The 21,353-nt window shown below is 35.7% G+C and overlaps 1 protein-coding gene across 1 annotated transcript; it reads right to left on the bottom strand.

Moving 5' to 3' along the window:
* Nucleotides 1-5,732: 5,732 nt before the first annotated feature.
* LOC123306904 lies at nt 5,733-6,575 on the bottom strand. The gene has a single exon (XM_044889101.1). The coding sequence runs from the start codon at nt 6,573-6,575 to the stop codon at nt 5,733-5,735; it is 843 nt and encodes a 280-aa protein (XP_044745036.1).
* Nucleotides 6,576-21,353: the final 14,778 nt, after the last annotated feature.

The raw sequence follows: 21,353 nt of genomic DNA on the forward strand, positions 1-21,353 counted from the left end.
TCTACTTCGTTGTTATGAGTTCCATGAAAAATCGAGCGTGATGTTTGTTTCACCTATCAAACTTAAAAATTGTTCCTATCTGAAAAAAAGAAGTTGAATATGTGAAATTTCATGGAGTTATCCCTGGGGTTCTACAAATTTTACGAGTGTTTCTTGAAAGTTTTCGATGTACTGACATCTGAATTCGGACTTCGGAGTGCTAGACGTAAGCGAACTGTCCAATAAATATAATGATAGAGTTCGTTCAACAGAAAAACTTTCCTTTCTTTTTTTCACAAGAGGTGATTTTTGTATATTTTTTTCAATAATTGACACAGGAATTGATTCATTCGTTTCAAAATCGACGGTTTACGATTTCCATTAGAATACCACCTTTCAATGGCTAACTTATAGCTTGCGTTTCACGCTTACAGTGGAAGGATTTCGTAACCTTCGGTTCGATTTATATTTTTTAATGTTGGTAGCAATAAATGAGCGATTTTACCTAGAAGTGGGTTATTAAATTAGTTTCTCTGTGGAAGATGTGACATTTTTCTGAATTCGTGAATATAAACAAAACATAGTTGAATCGAAAAAAAAATACTAATCAGTTCGAATTTTGCCATTCGATAAATATCTTGAGAGTACCTAATATTTGTGTACACATAACAAAGAAAATAAAAATATTCTCTACAGTTCGAAGCAGTTTTGATTATACCTTCTTGTTGGATGAGCAATCGAATACTTTATTTTATCTAAAATACCGGAAAAGCTTTTTTCCGATAGTCTGAATCTTTTGGAAAAATCATAATAATTGTCGTAAGCTTCGAAATAATGCGGTCTATGATGGATCAATGATGGAATATCGGAGTCCCTATTCAACATTGCTATATGCATTAATAACGAAATCCTTTATATATGTCCATATTAACCATCTAACGATTTTTGACTCAATAAAACAATTCTTGTTAACTCCAATTTTTATTATTATGAACATACTTAACGTTTATACAAACATAATACGAACATAATGGGAACGATACTAGCTTTTCTGTTTATACAAACTAATTGAAGGGATTTTCCTTATCTAGGCAAAGAAAGGACAATAGATCAGTTTTTAAATATTATTATTTTGCTTCGAAAGAAAACAAAAATATTGACACATAATATGCAATTTTTTGAGAAGAGTTAATAATCATTTTATATAATCCTGATTCTACTACCGAAGTACCCCTCAGAAGGTCTGTGAGCTTGTACGAGTTCGGAGAACCAGTTGTGCTCTGTGTAGGCTTTGTTACTGTGTGCTTACGCCACCTTAGGCACATCACTGTTAATTTTAAACCAACAGTGAATTATGGCCTGTACCCGTATCGACTAAAAAATTTCTTCTCTATCCCGGGATCGAACTCATAACCTTGTGAGCTCCCACCAAAGTAGTGTAGCACTGAAATGGCACAAACATGACAATGGCAATGCATAATTTTCATTATCAGATTTGAACTGAGAGCGACATATTTCACACAACTGACACTTCACTCAGATGTGCGATATCTGAAAATTATGCATCGCCTTTGTTATGTATATAACATGTCAGTGCTACGCTACTTTGTTGGACGCTACCCATTAAGCCGACGCTGTAACTTCAAGTCACGGACACTATAATGTTGGTTTCTTCATTGACTAAAGGTTGAATTCAGAAAAAGCAACACAATCAGATTAAATACATCTGATGCAGAGGTAGAGGGAATGGGTATTTCTCAAAAGAATAAACGAGTGATCATAAGAATGTTTAATTCTTCATTGTCGTTCTGCATTAATGGAAGTCCAAATGGGTAAAGGGAGTTCTAAGGCAAGATAAACTTCACCACTGAACAAAAAATATCATAAAAATGAACAATTGCCTAGGACAACTGTCTCAACATTTAAATATTTCATTGCTCATTGCGCTGTAATAGTCTCGGTTGTTTATTGCTGAATTTGAAAAATACAACTACATCCCTTTTAAAGACCAAAATTACTTCCTGCGTTATATTCCAAAATATTTTTCCATAATTAATCACCATATTCATTTTTTAAAATTATAATTCCAAATTGGCCGGTATTTCCTGAAAATGAAGTCCTCAAATGGCACCACCTTTTTGGTTCTCACTATAAGCCCGTTTGCAACAGCCGAGAATTCTCTAGAGAATTTACTCGAAAATTCATGCGCCGTGAATTATTTACCGTTACATACGCACTTTGTAGAGAATTCTCGGATGTTGCAAACGGGCTATAGAGTTAATTTTTTGTCATCCTCTTCATTCACAATCTTTCTGATTATGTTGTGGGTGTAAGGGGTAGTAACGGATCAAATTCAAAGACACATGTTATATCTTCATTTATTTGCTTCCTCTACGTTTCGGCTGCGGATGCCAGCCTTCTTCAGGAGTCTACAAGAAACATATAATACATTGGACATTGATGACACACAAAAAAACATGAAACAAATCATTCTTTCTATATAATGTACATAACGGAATATTGAAGATGTCTTAAATATACTGACGAACAATACTGGCATGTAATTCTTTTTCAATAATGATATCAACTCTTATTAGATCGTTTATTCTTAATTATGTCTCGAAATTATAATCCACACGTTATTACCCCTTACTTATTTATTTATTTATTTATTTATTCAAAAGAAGAATACAAACAGGTATTTCAACCCAATACAGTATTCACAATTCAAAAAAAAAAAATGAAAAAAATTCGATCATCATAAAGTCCCAGTAATATATAAACCTAACTCATTCTACATATATAGTACTCAACCCAGTAACACGAAAAGAAAACAGTTTTCCCGCACTCCAGAAGAATGCAGAGAAAACACAATAATAAGCTAATAGGTACACATAATGAACTTATTCTTCAAACAATTTTTTAGTTGAACAAGAGAAATATTGAAAATATTGACATCAAAAGACAATGAATTAAAAGTTGACATAGCTCTACATAGTGGTGAATTCTGTGTTACATTCAATCTACGAAAAGGTATTGCAAACAATTCTTTAGATCTTAACTTTTTCTCAGGGACCCTAAATGACACCAGCTGCAGAAGGCTAGGGACCGAGAGGACACCATTCGAAATTTTGTACAACAAACATAAATCATTTAATTTTCTACGATCTTCCAAGCTGATCAAATTAAACCTTTGTTGAGCTTCTACATAATTATGGTTATCAATTTGAAAGTAATTACGGAAAGCGAGGTGTTTCAAAAATTTATGCTGCACGCTTTCTAACCTTTTTATGTAGTATTTGTAATGAGGGTTCCAGATTGGAGATGCGAAATTGAGCTTACTCACCACAAAGGCATGAAACAACGTTAGTAGTGATCTATTTCTCCTAAATGATCTACCATGTCGAAGGACAAATCCCAGCATTTTATTTGATGATGAGATGATGTTTTCTATGTGCTCAATGAAATTTAATTTACTATCTAGCGTTACCCCCAAATCTCGGATACTACTAACCTGCTGCAGCTGAATTTGGTCAATCGAATAAAAGAAATCAATGATATTTCTATTCCTTGTGAAAGTTATTTTAAAACATTTCTTTAGATTTAAAAATAGAAAATTTTTTCTGCAGAAGTCACATAGTCTATCCAAATCCTCCTGAAACCGAAGACAGTCCTCAACACTATTTATTCTCAGATATATCTTCAAATCATCTGCATATAGTAAAAATTGAGCGTAACGAAAACAGGATGATATATTGTTCACATAAACAATGAAAAAGAGGGGTCCAAGGTGAGAACCTTGGGGCACACCCGATGTACTAACAAACTGCCTAGATTTTTGACCATTTATACACACAAATTGAGATCTATTTAATATGTAGGATTTCGTCCATCTGAACAGGCTGCCGCATACACCTACCTCGGCCAAGCGACGCAACAATACTGAATGATTAACCTTGTCAAACGCCTTCTTGAAATCAGTATATACTACGTCGATTTGACTTTGGCATTCAATCCCCTCATGAAGGTGATCAAGAAAGCTCACAAGATTGGTTTCCAGACTACGACCCTTGATGAAGCCATGTTGATTCTCTATAATCAAGTTTTTAACATGATAAGCGATGGATTTATATACCAACGACTCAAACATCTTAGGAATTGTCGACAAAATAGATATAGGTCGGTAATTCTGAACAAAATTTTTTTGGCCACCCTTGTGAATCGGGACAATCTTTGAGAGCTTCCAACGAGTAGGAAAAACACCACTTCTGAGCGAATGATTGAAGATAATAGTCAACGGCAATGAAATAGACCCATGGCACCGATTCAGAAACACAGGCGGAATACCATCAGGGCCTGGACCTTTATTACAATTTAAAGACTTCAGGGATTCTTCTACATTCGCTCTAGAGAGTGAAACATTCGACAAATAATTACTAGTGTAGACGCCCCCCACAACATCCCGGTTTTCATCATTATCTGAAAAAGGTTCAAAAACGGAACCAAAAAAATCCGCAAAAAGATCTGAAATATCTTCTGATGTTGAGGCTTCAACGTCACCATATTTCATAACTGAGGGAAAACTACTATGACCCTTTTTATGCGAAATATACTTGCAAAATTCTTTTGAGTTATTTGGAAGCTCTTGTTCAATAGTATCTACATATCGACAAAAATCCCTTGAAATAAGTTTTATTGAAAGAGTTCTAAGGTGCCTGAAACGGTCATAATCATATTTATCATTATAAATTTTATATTTTCTATGAATTTTATTTTTTTGATGAATAACTTTTATTGTCTCCTTTGAATAATATGAGGGAAATTTTTTATTTATTTTTGTTTTAGGTACATACTCGACAATTAATTTATCCAGAATATCGTAAAGAACATCCACACTAGCATCAACATCAGAATCCCCCAAAACCACATTCCAATCTATTTTTGACAGCTCCGAGTTTAAAGCATCATAATTGCCCTTTCTAAAATTATAATGATACCTTGGAGTATCTTTTAAATACTCGTAATTATTGACATCGAATAAAAACTCAACAGCTGGATGGTAGTCATCCTCATTAACTAGTGGAGTATCACAATGACTTATGTTATTCACTCTATTTTTATTGCACAAAATTAAGTCTAATATTCTGTTATTTTTATTTAAAATGTTATTGAACTGCTTGAATTCTAGAAAATTGAAGGTATCAACAATATTTGCAAATTTACTTTCCACCTCTGTAGGCTTAAGCACGATTGAAAATGACTGATTTACCCATTTTACAGATGGGCAATTAAAATCACCACAGATCAGAATCAAATCCTGTTCCCCCATCTTGTCTCTATTTGACTCCAGGTTCCTCGCAAACGACAAATAAGCCATATATATTTTACGTTTGTTACCGTTAATCACTATCCAAATATCCTCTGCCTCACTATTAAAATCCGGAGCCAGACTTGCATTTAGTTCGTTGCGAGCAATCACAAGCACTCCACCACCGTCCCTTTTTGAAGATTTAGTCAGATCCCTATCCCGCCTAAAAACGTTGTAATTATTGTCCACTAATTCATGATTATATATATGTTCGTTCAGCCAAGACTCTGTAATCAAAATCACATCAAAGGCACTAGATGAAGAATTGATTTTAAAATTTGATAGTTTGGTGCGTAATCCACGCACATTCTGATATAAAACGTGTAACGCCATTTTTGTGAAATACACTATTTATGCTCGTTGTGTTATGCTAGGGATTCAGTGATTAGGACAACTTTGCCAAATCAGCTTCGCTTCGAATATGTAGGATTCTAGATGTGTCATTTTTCCTCATTAAAATATTACCGTTCTGAGTCCACACGAACTTGAAACCCTTCTCTCTAGCCATTACCCGAGCAGCTTTGAAAATAATTTTGCTCCTGATAGTGAGGTGTTCGTTAACATAAAATTTATTCGATAATCCATCCAATTTAAAACCATCTTTTCTTTCCAACTGATTGCGCTTTACTTTAACTGCGGACAACATTTCATCTCGTTTTGCTTTAGAGATGAACGTCACCACAATATTTTTGGGTTTATTTGTAATCCTTGTCCGTGAAACGGATGATATAGCAGAGGGCTCCACCTCTACTTCCATAAATTCGCCAACCCTCCTCACAATCTCAATCAAATTTTCATTATTCTTTTCAGGTATATCCGTGATCTCAACATTATTCAATCTTAGATTTTGCTCAACGCTATCCAATCTAGTCTGCAAGTTAGTCACTTCTTTTTTTAAAAGATCATTTTCCATTTTAACTTGATTTGCAAGCTTGACGACCTCATGCAGCTTGCTTATTCTTTGTTCGAAATCAGTGATTTTACCAGAACAGAACGTGACTGAGTTTCGTAGTTCTTTGATGTCATTTCTCATAGCCGCGACATCATTCTTCACAGAAAACAAGAGTCGCGAAGCGCCAAGATCGTCCGGGCCGACGACAACACCGTCTCCAGCATCGTCCTCCACTGATAACCGGCGGTCTGGCGGCGGCGAGGCACGAATAGCTGGCGAGGGGGTGGTACCATCCTCAGAACGACAATTAACACATTCCCATCGACCTCCTGGCATATTTGTTAATGTTGATACAAGGGTTTTTGTCATGTCCGAACATCTGCCATTTGCATGAAGAAATAGGCGACATCTACTACACTGTAAACCCGGAGACTTCTTGTTTAAAGAGTTCGTACAAATTACGCAATTGGGCATTTTGATCACTCAAAAACGCGACACTAGTAAAGTACAGAATGAGAGCTTTCGAATGATATAAATTTGCAAATTAACACTTGTGATTGTATGATCAATTTAACGAAACAACGAGAGCGATTAAAACACGTCTAGCTGCAACGATGTTTCACAATATTAATTACACCCACAACATAATCGATTCTACGGGATTAACCTTACACTAATCTTTCTGATTGTGGAAACATTCACCTAATATAAGTCGTTTTGATTCAGATAAAACATACTATAAATTGAAAATTGGAGAACGGCAATTCTCCCAGAGAAGTTGAAAACATCTAAACACAACTGTAGACCGTTTTCGGAATCATAGTCCCTCATCAGTCGAGTGTAGTGATAGATATTTCAACCGGAGGATGGAGCCTTCAGCGAAACAGGTGGGCCGCTTTGAGAAATATTTTCATAATTTTTGCGGAGCCATGAAAGGATATATAGGATTCTGCAGAGTAAGTGAGGTTGGTTCTGTTTTTGCGGGACAGGTGGCGCATCGTGCTGAGATTTGAAAATGTTTCTCGAAACGGCCCACCGGTTTCGCTCAAGACTAAAATATAATCTGGAAATTTCTTGAAATACCAAGAAATCAAGAGGTGACATTAGGTCGCTACGCAGACGATACGGCAGTCCTAGCCTCAGGAAAAACCGAAAACAGCGCAACCAAAAACCTACAGACGCACATTGACAATCTGACCAAATGCTACACGAAATGGAAAATGAAAATAAATGAGAGCAAAAGTCAGAGCATAATGTTCCAATATAAAAGCAAGAAACATAATCCTAAAATTAAGATAGAAATTAATGAGAAAGAAATAGAATGGAAAAATGAAGTCAAATATCTAGGAATAACAATGGATAAGAACTTGAATATGACTAAACACATAGAGGAAACAGCAAAAAAAGCGAGTAGTATCAAAGGATATCTCTACCCCCTTATAAACCGAGCAACTGGACCCAGAACAGAAAGTAAGACTTTACAAATCAATCATTAGACCTACCATGACATACGGAAGTGAAATTTCAATAATGAATACGAATCAGCTCAAAAAATTGGAAACAATACAGAACAAGACTCTTAGAGAAGCCCTAGACGCAGAGTGGTACACAAGAAACAAAGAGATCAGAGAGAGGACAGGAACCACAACAATCAAATAACACATAACACTCATAACAGAACTGGCAAAAAGAGCCTACGAAGGAATGGAAAGCCATGAAAACAGTGGAATAAGAGAAAGTGTAAACTATGACGAAAACGAAGAATCAAGAAATCAAGAACCAGGTTGAGAGTAAACCCGGGGGAGAAACAGAAAGAGAAAAATTGACCGAGAATAATGTAAAATGAAACAGAAAAAATCACTGGAAAACGAAGTAGAAGATAGCAGAGAGAGAACCAAGTTCTAGTCTGCAAATACACAGACACAGGATGCAGGATGCAGGAAATTTCTTGATGATTTTGTTATATGACGTTTTCATCTGATTCTTTGATGTCTATTGGAAGTAGGTTATTCTGTAAGTATGTGATCTCAAACTGACTATTTTCTTGGGGTTCGGTAGTTCCCGTTTATCTTTTATCGGTGCCTTTTGTTGGTGTTGGTGGATAAGGAGGGAACGAGCATAGAGGTGTCGTACTGTGAATACATTTGAAGGTTCATATAGTTTACCCATAGAAAAAATCATTGATTTTTGCTATGCAATTTTAATTATCCATGTTTGAGGAACTTCTATTTCTTCATAGTATGAGTTCGCTTGTACTTTATAATTCAGGTGTGACTCAACTGATGCATTATATGCAGGTTCATCTTCATCACATATTTTCTGTCAAGGAATTGAATCTGCTTAATAATGTTCTAAATTGTTCCGCTATCAGCTGGGCCATTATTTCTAAATATTTTTTCTGATTCTATCTGGAATAATTTGCCGCTTTTTCTAAAATATCTCATGAAGGTTCTCCAGTTCTGAGGCATGTGTCTTGTATACACTATTTTTTCCACGACTTTCAGTTTCAATTCATTCCATGTTGGTGTGGTGAAACAGGTAGCGCCGATGATTACGTTTTGATAAACAAATAAACAATCATAAAAATTTCACATTTTTCTTCTCAACTATCAAAGCAAATCTGTTGGAAATATGCAGAATTTGTGGCTCCACTCATAAGTTTTCAGAATAAATGAAATTATCTTTCAGTACCCCACGTCATCCCATGAAGGAAATCAGCAAATCGAAATTCCATTTCATCGATGAAATCGGTTCAGTAGTATACAGAAAAACAAGATTTGTGCCAGAAATCATTACATTCAACAAAAAAATAATGATATTCAAAGATTTTTTTCAAGAGCATTATATTCATAGTGTTCAGTTGCTCGCCCAAATACAAAAAAAAAATAGAAGAATATCACATGAAAGATTCAAATTAGCTAACACCGTGTTAGCAGCCACTTACGACTGACTGTGTTGTTCATTCATCATCCGAACAGAAGGTGTAATTTTGGACAAACCATTTCAAGTGTTCATTTCTACTCAATTTCCATGTATCAATGCATCTAATTTATGGAGGATTTATGGAATTTCAGTAAAAAAAGGTAAAGTTCACCTTTATATAGCAATAGAATACACCCACGAATTCATAATTATTCAAAAAACATAACCATTTCGAAAACAATTCATCGATACCCCTGTTCTGTGCAGACTTGTGATATTCGAAATATTTTCAGATCGAAAAATAGGTCTTACAGCCCATTATATTTACAAGTTTTCATAGGAGGTACTGAATAATCAAGAAATTAATTTTCTAGTTAATGTATTCGCAAAAGTGTTCAAGAAACTGGTCTCAAAGGGGCACTACCGAGATTGACTGAATCCAGATGAGAATCCACTCTAATGGAGTTAGGTTAAATAAAAGTCAATTTATCATGCCTACTCCGGAAGATTTTCCTTCATTTGTGTGTCGGGCGGGAACGACCTGTTTAAAATTCCGCAAAGGATTTTCAATTTTCAATGACCTGAAAGCCCCAATGCTGCAGCAATGTGATTTTTCCAAGAACGTCAGAATATTGAAAAGAATATGAATGAACATCTAGATACTTTCTGAATTATCTACACGATATAGATAGTTTGGCATTCATATAGAAAATATGAACTGGAATGACGTCCACCAATTTTATTTATGTTTTACTCCGCGTGTTCCTTGTTAGATTTTGAATGTTCAGATAAATCGATACAGCTTTATTTAGTTAGAAAGAACGCAATGTTAAGATTGATTCTTGATAATCGAAAAAATGTGGAAAATATATAGAATTATATAACTTATCAGTTAAGTGTCGATTACATTTAGCGAGTTTACAAGCTGCTAGTTGACGAATTTAGAAGTTGCTAGTTAACTCGCCTAGTGTGTTCACTAGCAGATTGTAAACTATCTGCGAATAAAGTTGATTGCTGGCTTTCTACTTCAGTCACTAATCGCTCGCCTATTGGATTAGAAACTAGTAGTGATGGCCACGAGATTCTCGTTTTCGAGATCTTCGTTTTCGAGATTCTCATCTCGAGACGAGACTTGATATTTCATCGACGAGACTTTTTTCGCTGTTGTCTCGAGTCTCATAGTGGTATCGTAATTTTGTCAATATTTTGAACAATAAAGGATTGTAAATATTTTCTTCGTAGTAATAGCACTTTTTTCTATTTTCTTCCCATAGAAGATTCCATAGTTAGATCGTGAAATGAAGCAGTTGTGGCCTAAACCAATACCTAATACTACTATTGAAGCATTTGGGATTTTGCGTTTTGCTGCAAAATCTTATCAGTTTTCAATAAATTGGTAGAATAAAACCTATCCTCCACAATTTTATACAGACAGCTGTTCTCATATATCCTGAATTCAGATTGAATAAAATTAAAATGTCCTTCTGGGGCAAGTCTAATTTCGGTTTTCTCAAAACGCATAAAATTATCGTGTTTATAATATTACCAATATTATGAAAAAATGATTTTCACATCTTACTTTCTAATCACCAGGAAGTTAAAAATTTTATTTCATCATCAGAAAACTTTCATGTGGCGGCCGCTATAACAGTATTTGAAGTAATACATAGATTACTTTCCCAAAGTTATACCTACAGAGGTATCATTTGAGGTGCCATCAAAATCGGCACAGGCCGATTTTGAATGAGAAATAAACGCTCAAATCATCAGCAAAAACGAATATAAATCAACTTTTATATTGAGTCTTACTGATCGTACCTAATTATGAGTAATACGGTTTATAAATAACAAATTATAACTAGAATTAAACGAAAACAGCTGAACCCTTCAGAATTCAGTTGTGTGTGTAGAAGGCCTTATTATACAGGCTGTTCCATCTCAGACGAGCCACCCCGTATATTTCACATGACATAGTGATTGAAAAAATTTCTCGAAACACGTTGAATGATTTTGTTTGGTGGACATCTTTTGACTTATATTTGAGGCTTGAACGAGCAACCCCCTAAGAAGGGGCGCTTCAACCATTCGAAACTGATATGGGAGAGATACTTCATTTGGAAGGTCTCGGAAGCCTCTTTACAACGGTGTACGAAAAACGTAATTTTGATGAACCGTTTTCGTCAAAAATAAATTTTTCAGGTCAAATGAGATATCTTGAATATTTTGGTTATTTCTATAATGGAGGAATTTTGAGAAACCATCTAATTGGACCTCTGTTCATTCCTGGTAATTTAAATGGCGAAATTTATCTTGAAATGTTGGAAAATGCGATTGATCCGTTAATAACAACTGATGTATCTCAGCCTCTCCCCCCTATTCAATTGTGAGGGGTTGAAGCGCCCCTTCTTGTTGTGTTGGTCGTTCAAGCTTCAAATATACGTCGAAAGATGTCTTCCAAACAAAATTATTCGACGTGTTCTGGGAAATTTTTCCTGTATCTATGGGATGAGAAATGTACGGGGTGGCTCGTCTGAGATGGAACAGCCTTTATAATAGGTACCTACTTCGAATTTCAGTTTTAATATTCTAAAATTATTTGTGACATTATAAAATTAAAGAATTAGTCGATTGAAAGCGACTTCGGGAAGCACTCTTTTCATTTGACAAATATAAAAAAATTATCACTATTCTAATTATTATACTTCCAAAGGCAAATAACTGAAAAATTTCTCAGTAGATCAAATTTTAATTATGATTACATTCAAATATTCACTTTCCAAAAAACGTTATGAACCACGAGACTACGAGACTTTTACATGCACGATAGCCAAGACGAGAGAAAGTCTTTTGGGCGTCACTATGAACTAGCCGTGTGTAATCAAAGTTATTTGTTAACTTGCTGTGAGTATCCATCTACTCGTGGTTCCTGCGTTTAGTGCTTTGTATTGGTCTTGCAGTGCCCTCGACGGTAATTAACAATCAGATAGTGTCATACCATCAGTCTTTTCACATCCTTTGCAAAAATCATCCAGATAATTCTGGCAAATTGACTTCTAGATTTATATCAGAAATTCAAGTTACCGAGCAATAAACAACATGAATTCACTGAAGGAAAAATAATGAAACAGCGATATTTTAGTTGATGCAAAATGTAGTTTCTGCTCTACAGGATGATGTTTCTTTGTGAATTTTTCTAAGGCCCTCAAACTTATTAAAAGTTACCTGACAAAATCTTAAGCAGACTGTCATTTTCTATAAAAACGAAGATCCTTTTATTTTTATAGTCCACATCCAGATGATATCCAGAGTGATACACTTCGCCTCGACGACGGAGTGCAATGGAATCCTCCTAAAAACTAAAATCGACAATATTGAAACATTTAGGAAGACTGCGATAAAACAGGATTGTACGAAACGTTGGTGATCTGAAAAAATTGTTGGATATCACCAAGACAGGGAACGCTATATTCCATAGTGATCGATCGTTCAATTCATCCCCCTGATTCTGTTGGTTTTCAGAGAGTTTGGGGTTAGGACGCTCGTCAAGACATTATTGGGTTTTAAATCAAAGCTATGTTGTCCGTTCTACGTAAAAGTTTCAGTAATTGCCTACATATTTTATCACAATGTCGAATCTCTTCGGAAAATATGTCGGAAAATATATGACGAATATAATTGACGTTTATTTAAACGTCAACGTGAAATATATAAATGTTTCCATTTCACGAAGCATATCATATCTCATTTGATTAATTCATATATAATGACAGACGTAATTCTGCATGTCGTTACTATGGGTTTCTCATTGTTGACGTTCTGTACATAGAAACATGATAGAATTTAATTCACTCTATAATATTTGCGTGCGGGAAAAACGCCTGCTATTTCTTTCCCGCACGCATTTGCGTGCGGAAATGGATTAGCAGGGGTTTTTCCCGCACGCAAATATTATAGAGTGAATTAAATTAAATGACTCTTTGCAACTTGGAATGCGTGCGGGAAAGGTTGAACGCGCACGCTTGTAGAAAAAGATATTTACAATGTATAGGACAAGTTAAATGAAAAATGGATTTTCTGGAAGTTAATCTACGATGACATACATCGAAAATCCTGTAGTAAACTTTTCGTTTGGGTCCCCCAATGAAAGGAAATTCTTTGTCATCCTCTTCATCATCTTTCTGATTGTGGAAACATTCAGCTTAAGCCCGATTGAAACAGCCGAGAATACTGACTTTCGGAAGAATTCTCTGTTCAGTTGCATACAAAATAATCTCTGCCGTTTTCTCACCAAAATTTGGTAGAGAATTCTCCAGAGAATTCTCGGCTGTTACAAACGGTTCTTAAATATAAATCGTTTCGATTCAAATGAAACATTATATAAATTCACATACATTGAATATGTTCGTCTGATATATTGTAGATATTGGATATTCAGGGTTACCTACTATGTATTTGAATGAGCGGACCTGAATTCTAAATCGCACTTCCTGAAACCCTGTCTCCTTTATTTTTCAATCACTTTCGGCATTTTTGTAATATTAGTTGTGGCAACGGCGTTATTACATTGACCACATTTCATGAGTGCCAACCATACTCCGTTGCAGTTACAATGAAAATTGTAATTACAAGTTGCCATGAAAATTATTTCATGGTCAACCGAGTGCTGTAATAAAAGTAAATGGAGTATAGTTCTAATATTTCAATTTTCATCAACTGAATTAATATCATGCTGATTAGTCTTTAATTGTCAATTGCCCCCTAGAAATTCATAGATTCCAAATCGTCGGCATCAGGCTTCAATCCCTTCGAGGATAAAAAAAAAACCCTTTCATTAAACGGGTGAAACGAAATGAAAAAAACCTGAAAATCGTGCCAAAAACCGTATTCCATTCCCATCGTATAACTTGCAACCCCTCGCCCAACTGATTAGGGAGTACAACTGCGGTTTTAACTCGTCGGATCTTGTCGTGAAAAGAGCGACCAAAGAAACGAATTAAAGTGCAGTGAAGTGGCACAAATTAGGCCCACAAAATGGAAATAAATGAGATGTCTCAAGAATTTCAATTTGTATATTCTCGGAACTTTCTTTCCTTCGTCACATTAAATCTCTGGAGACGATATTTATGAAGCAATAAAATTTTTCCTTCAGACGCCAATTGCCTGGCATAAGATTATGTTCATTTTAGGTTTTTTCATCAGGAGGAAGTGTGTCTGACTTTCACTTCAATAATTGAAATTTGCCTGGGATTTTCTGAATATACACAAAACCTGGTGGACAAACGGAGATAGATCTAACACTGTGTCAATTTAATAGGATTCCACTCTCAATATCTCTGCCTACATGAAAAATCAGAAAAAATGCAAAGAAAGAAAACTTTGGTTTGTAGTGGGACATTTCATACGGTTGCTTCCAATCAATTTGTATCAACGTTTTAAGCATGGTGAGGGCAATCCTCTTCTTAAATGGAAGGGAGGTTGAGTAACATCTTGTTTTGAAGGTAATTCGATTGCCTTTTCAAAAATGCAATACGCTTGACCTTTTTTGTTAGTATGTTTCATGCTCTGTAGTTTTTCAGCCCTTCCTTTATTAAGCTTCGTTTACACTTACGGGGCCCTTAAGTTCAATAGAAACACATAACTTAATGTAAACGCTCTTTTCATTTTGGGCTTCCAACGTACAGGGTTGTCTATTTGATTTTGATTTCTATTTGGTCATGGCTGAAACCAAAGTCACCATCTGATAGGTAGAGCAATATCTTGAAAAATTTGTATTTGAAATTTTTCTCTGAAATGCTCTCCGGCGAATTTATTCTGACATATTTCGAAAGACGTAGGTAACTAATTTTGTTTCGGGAAATTTTTCCGATCACTATGGGATAAGAGAAACATGCGGAGTGGCTTATTTGAGCTAAAAAATTGATTATTGGCAAAAACGCTTCATCAAAATTACGTTTTTCATACACCGTTGTGAAATGCCTTCCAAGACCTTTCAAATGAAGTTCGCTCAACCCCCCTTCAATATTCAATTTTGAGGGGTTGAAGTGCCCCCTCTTAAGGGGTTGTTCGTTCAAGCCTCAAATATACGTCATATACTTTGCTTATAATAGGTTTATCAAGAACTGAAGAGTATGTTTTCTTATTATGTACTACAATTATTTCGAACTCTCCGTCATTTTCATCACTTATTATCGAAGTCTATAAGATCTCCAAATTATACGTCGAATATATTGAAATTCTCGACATAATTCCTTTACCTATATTAAAAAAATTTGTGGTAGGTTTTGCAAACGTCTATGAGTGGAAGGCATATATGAGGTGAGTCTGGAGGAACACATCAAACTCCAGGTCAGTATTGAACAAGTGAAAATAATTCAAAACAATTTATATATTCTAATTTGATTCTCATTTATTTTCGAATTATAGCGTAATTAGAATGTTTTGAATAGTGAACCTTATCAAATTAAGGCCCGGTACTTTCACCTTCGAATAAATTTTATTCACTGTCAATAAGTATCTGTCGAATAATTTCCTATCTGAAGGATACCTCATTTCGGTGCTTTCAGATGAAATTATTTGACGAATAACAATTCTATGAAAGCACGGTATACTACTTTTCACTGATTAATGTAAAATAAGACACCGCATTGTTGAAATTGTCATAATTCCAACTAGAAAGCAAATATTTCGTGAAAATCACACAAAGAATAACCATACATACATCCAGAATCTGAAAAATTCAACCAATAATGACGTACCGACATTCGATCTATGACAAATAAAATCTTGTTAACGAGTTTCAATGACAGATTTATTCGATGAATAACACCTCAGAACAAAAATGAAGGTGACCTATCTGAAGGAAATTGGTTTCCAGTCCGACACTGCATACAAACTTTTTCTTGCGTGATTCATGACTGAAAACAATAACTTATGGAGCATACCACTGCATATTCTAAATATTGTAAAGAGAACATCTCTTTTCTGAACTTATTCGTCTGTTCCAATATCAGAAGGTACATCGAGTGCGCCAAATTTTCAAACGTTGCACCAAGAATTGAAATGTCACGGCACAATTCGTGTGAAGAATACCGAATAAGAATAATCGATTTTGATTTGCTGACTCGGAGGACGGACACGATTACAAACCTCTTCGTCTGAGATCCCTGTTTGTGCAACACCCGAGACAATATTATTCGGAACTGATTGTCTTCATTGTGGTTGATCAAAATCACTTCGAGTGTGAAACTGTGCTTCTGTTGCATTGTGCACAGAATGCATAATGAAAATAAGTTTGCCTTCACTATTGCTGTCGTGAAATTAATGGCATGGATAAGCGTATATGAAACAGTTTTGCTATGAGGGAGTTCTAACAACATACGAGAATATATTGAAAAATTCTTAGCCTACTATAGAACCAAACAAAATTTCGATGTCAAAATATTTCATTACTCAACATATTCTCCTCTTAATTGGATACATTTATTACCGCGGACCTGCAACGTCTCTAGACCTTTAAAAAAAAAATTTTCTTCTTGCTCTGCAATCCAGACCTCCACAGCTTTTATTACCTCCTCGTTGGAAGAAAATTTACGACCTTTTAAACTTTTTTCAGTTGAGGAAAAAGATGATAGTCGGATGGAGCCAAATCTGGTGAATAAGAGGGGTGTTCTAGTAATTCAAACCCTAAATCACGATTTTTTTCCATGGCAACATGAGATTTGTGTGCGGGAGCGTTGTCCTGCAAAAACAAAACATCTTTGGATAGCTTTCCGCGTCTTTTCTCTTTAATTTTTTTACGTAGAGAGGTCAGTAATGTCGAATAGTAATCTCCGGTTATTGTTCTACCCTTATCCAAAATATCAATCGTGATTACTCCATGGCAATCGCAAAAAACTGAAGCAAGAACTTTTCCAGCAGATTTTTGAACACGATACTTCTTATGTCTTGTAGAATCAGAGTGTCGCCATTCCATCGATTGTTGCTTTGTTCCTGGATCGTAGAAATCTACCCAAGTCTCATCCATAGTAAAAATTCGGTTTAAGAAGTAGGTACTTATACATCGTTTTCAAAGCGAGCACAGATCGAGCGCGATCCTTCTACCCTTGCACCTTCCTGGCTCGAACAGCTATGCCTGGAGCTGTGATAGTGGAGACAATGACTGTGAGTGTAGTTGTGAGGTGTTTTCTTGTGTTGTGTTGTGTGTAACTGTATTCACTTTCCTTTCTTTTTTTTTTTTCATGTATGTTCATGTAGACCATAGGCTAAATAAAATAAAACCCTTGCACGCTTTTGGTCAACATTCAAACATTTGGGGATCCATTTTGCAGCAATTTTTCTCATGTCCAAATTGTCGTGAACTATATGATGAATGCGTTCGTATGAAATATTCAGTGCTTCAGATATCCGTTTTATTTTCGGGGACTGACACAGAAACTGGCCTTCCCGATCGGTCATCATCTTCAATGGAAAATTTACCTCTTTTGAAGCTTGCAGTCCAAGGACATTGATCACCAACGTTATTAAGCATATCTTCGTAAATCTGCTTACCTCTTAACCCTTCTAAGTACGTGTTCTTGATGATAGCTCGATACTCCAATTTTTCGATTTTCACAATTTCGGTGGACATCTTCATTGTTTGGATTTATTGCGTAACTCTGGTATACTTTTTTGACCTCAAACTTCACACTGACACTTCTAATGAGTTATTGTTCGCTGCTATGGTAACGCAAAATTTTTTTTATGCATGAAAATGGTCTAGACCAGGCTTGGGCAAACTTTTTGAGGGGAGGGCCAGATAAAATGAAAAATCACCTAGGCGGGCCAAAAAAGAATACACATTTTTACAAGTGATTAACTTTTTTTCGATTTTTACAACAAACATGACTAACATCCTAGAAAAGTAAAAAAAAATGACAAAAATTAATTATTGTTCGGTAGGATACGAAAGAGTATGTGAAAAATGAAACTGAGATTGAGCTTCTAAGAATTGTCCATACTCTGGTATAAATTGGCCGTGATGATGCTGAAAGCTGGTCACTAAAGGTGCCAACAGATTACTCTGACGTGACGTGGGCCCAAGTCATAATGCGCATTATTCGAAAATCTAATATAGGATTTTTTGCGGAAGCGTTAAATTAGTCAGACGTGACGTTGACACGTGTATTCCCTCGTTCCCACATTGAATGCTTCCGCGCAAAATCCGATGTTAGATTTTTGAATCATGCGCATTATGACATGGGCCCACGTCACGTTAGAGTAATCTGTAGGCACATTTATAGTCGGTTGCTTACGCTGCTATTCATAGTTTCATAGTGGAAAACACCTGTTCACATAACAATATGCAGTTGTTCCCGAGACATTATGATTATTCATTAAATATGCCCACGATACCAGATTCCGCCCGTCATATTTGGTGCTCCTCCCTCCAGTAGTAATGTTGTAAATATTAGTCAAAGGTACTTTGAAGGACGTGATTGTTTGTTTCTTGAAATTTTTGAAAAATATGTGATATTTTTGTTGCTCTCATCAATGAAAATCAAGGTCAAAAATACTTCGAATTACACAGACGTTGACAACGAACCAAACGAAAATTTTAATGCTTGATTCGTTACAAACCAGCACGAGCAGTAATCGAATAATTGAATAAATTTTCATGTATTAATCACACTTGAATACTGCCTTCATGTTTGGAGCTCAGCAACAAGCCGTTCGTTGCATGTTTTGGATTCCATGCATCACTATTTGTGTTCTGTGATGCAGTCGTTGGAACATCGAAGGAGATTTGGCGACTTTTGCTTTTTCTGGGGATTACAAGAAATAATGCCAGCCGCTGCCAGATGCACACGCAGTACTAAGGCTGAGCTTCGAGCACAACTATATGCAATTTGAATAACAAATTGGTGGACTTTTATTTGAGGGATTCAGGGCTGAAGTGAACCAAGTCCATGCAGCCTAGTTTTGAGATACATGACATAGAAGTTTTTTATCACCAATTAATTCAAAAGTGACTTCTTTAGATTTGTGTAAAGTGAATGTAAGCATATGCTTATATTCTAGCCTAAGTCATGTATCCCAAAACTAGGCCGCATGGACTTGGTTCACTTCAGCAGCTATGGAGCCCCCATTTATCAGTCCTTCTTCCACCTAATACGTTTCCAGCTAATTTGTCGTCTTCGATGTATAATCTTCAACATTTTAAGATGATAATGAACAGTACGCAACTTACGCTTTGAGACAACTCGGTATTAGGTGACATTGCTTTTCCTTATCAGGCGGTCAAACTTAGAAAACAAAAATACTGATGATTGTTTCAAAATCTTGACGCGGGCCGGATTAGACTTTCACGTGGGCCGGACCTGGCCCGCGGGCCGTAGTTTGCCCATGCTTAGTCTAGACCGTGGTCTAGACTAACTAGATATCAATATATCCTCGTAAAAAAAACTTTCGGAGCCGTATTTTATAATTTCATTGAATCGAAGTGGCTGATACTTGATGGAAATTGAAAATTGAACGAAAAACAAAATTATATGATTTTCACTAATATGAGTCGTTTGACCACGATCTGGGTTGCGAGTCCTCAAGAATGTCACGTTGAGAATTAATTGTTAACTCGTCAACTGCAGAGTCGAAGTCCACTTTCTTAATGACGAACCGCTGAAAATTCTATGACTAAAACGATAGATTATTGAGCTTTGCTCGAACAATAATTTGTCAAGTTTATTTCGGAAACAGGTTGAGGCTTTGACTCGTGAAATTTTTTGAGGTCAAAAGAAGCACTTTTTTCCTATACAATTTTTTTCGATATGGTTCTGATAAAAAGATATAACCATTTTAAGTTTCCTTATTGAGCTGTGGGACTCCCAGAAAAACAAAATTACCTCCATAGTAACTAGCTAATTCTATGACACTACATACCTGTGGTTTTTTTAAACAGAGTTGTATTCAGCCAAAGTACCAAATTTTTTCACAGATATATTTCAATTTTTGAACATCATATTACCTACCCAAAAACGGCTCATTTTACGAGAAAATATGAGGAATACAAAACATTCAAATTTGTATTATGTAGCGTCCAACCTAGTTTCAAGAGTTGGGTTCTGTGTATTATTGGTATTTTAATGGTACCTAATGGTCATATCGAGAAAACTGGAAGAAGTGGATGATATTTTATGATCGAGAAAGATTAATCAAATAAATTAAGAACTATATCCCGATATTTATTTCATTCGATAAATCAGATGAAATTGTGAAAATAATTTCAGGAATTGCAAATTTTTATTATCAATATTTAACAATCATTACTTATGAACATTAATATTACCTAATCGTACAACTAGAACAATAAATGCTAACATTAATGCCTTGCGACGTTAAGGAGCTTCGCAACAACACATTATTAGAATCCTCAGTCCCATCAGTACTAGTAGAAACCGGAAGTACAATATTGTATCATGACGTTTCCAAATCTGCTGACCTGTTAGAGGTTGGGAGAATTTTTTCCGCAATGGCATTTCTATAAGCAATGGAATGATCAATATAGTCCTCGGCTACCGTCGTAGACTTCCATCCAATATGCTTTTTTTATCTCCGTAATATTTCCTCCTGATTCTGCAAGCAAAGAAGCGAAGGATCTACGAAAACATTGGCCTGTATATTGCTTTGGTTCTGGCAGTTTGAGGAATTCGGCAACAATAGAGGGCATTTTCCCAACTGTATTGATACTTACCAACTGGCTTGGTAGTACAATTATTATTTATGTATTTCAGGACGTTTGATAACAGAAGGGCGCAGTGCAGAGTACTTACGAAAATAGTCAACATACTTCCCAACCCCAATAATAATCAAGAATGATCACGTCTAAACAGGGAGGCAAGGAATACAATAATAAGGATTAATTTAGATGCATACCACCCGTTGATATGAATAGATATCAACAAGTGTAACGATCCGAATTGAACTAACCAATTTGCCATCGTCAGTGCCCTAAATGGAGTAAGCTTCATCGAAGAAAAGCAGATGCTGACCATGGTTTCAGTCTCATTTGACCTCATCAGAGCAACATAGCTTCGTCTGGGTTTCTATATGGAGGCGATTGAATCGGATATCGTTTCATTCTGAGTGGCGCTCTGTGTTACTGTATAGTACTCAGTAGTGCTCTGTTGACTGGATAAAACTCAATAGCGCTTGCCAGTA

The sequence above is a fragment of the Coccinella septempunctata genome, chromosome 1, assembly GCF_907165205.1.
Source record: "Coccinella septempunctata chromosome 1, icCocSept1.1, whole genome shotgun sequence".
Lineage (NCBI taxonomy): Eukaryota > Metazoa > Arthropoda > Insecta > Coleoptera > Coccinellidae > Coccinella > Coccinella septempunctata.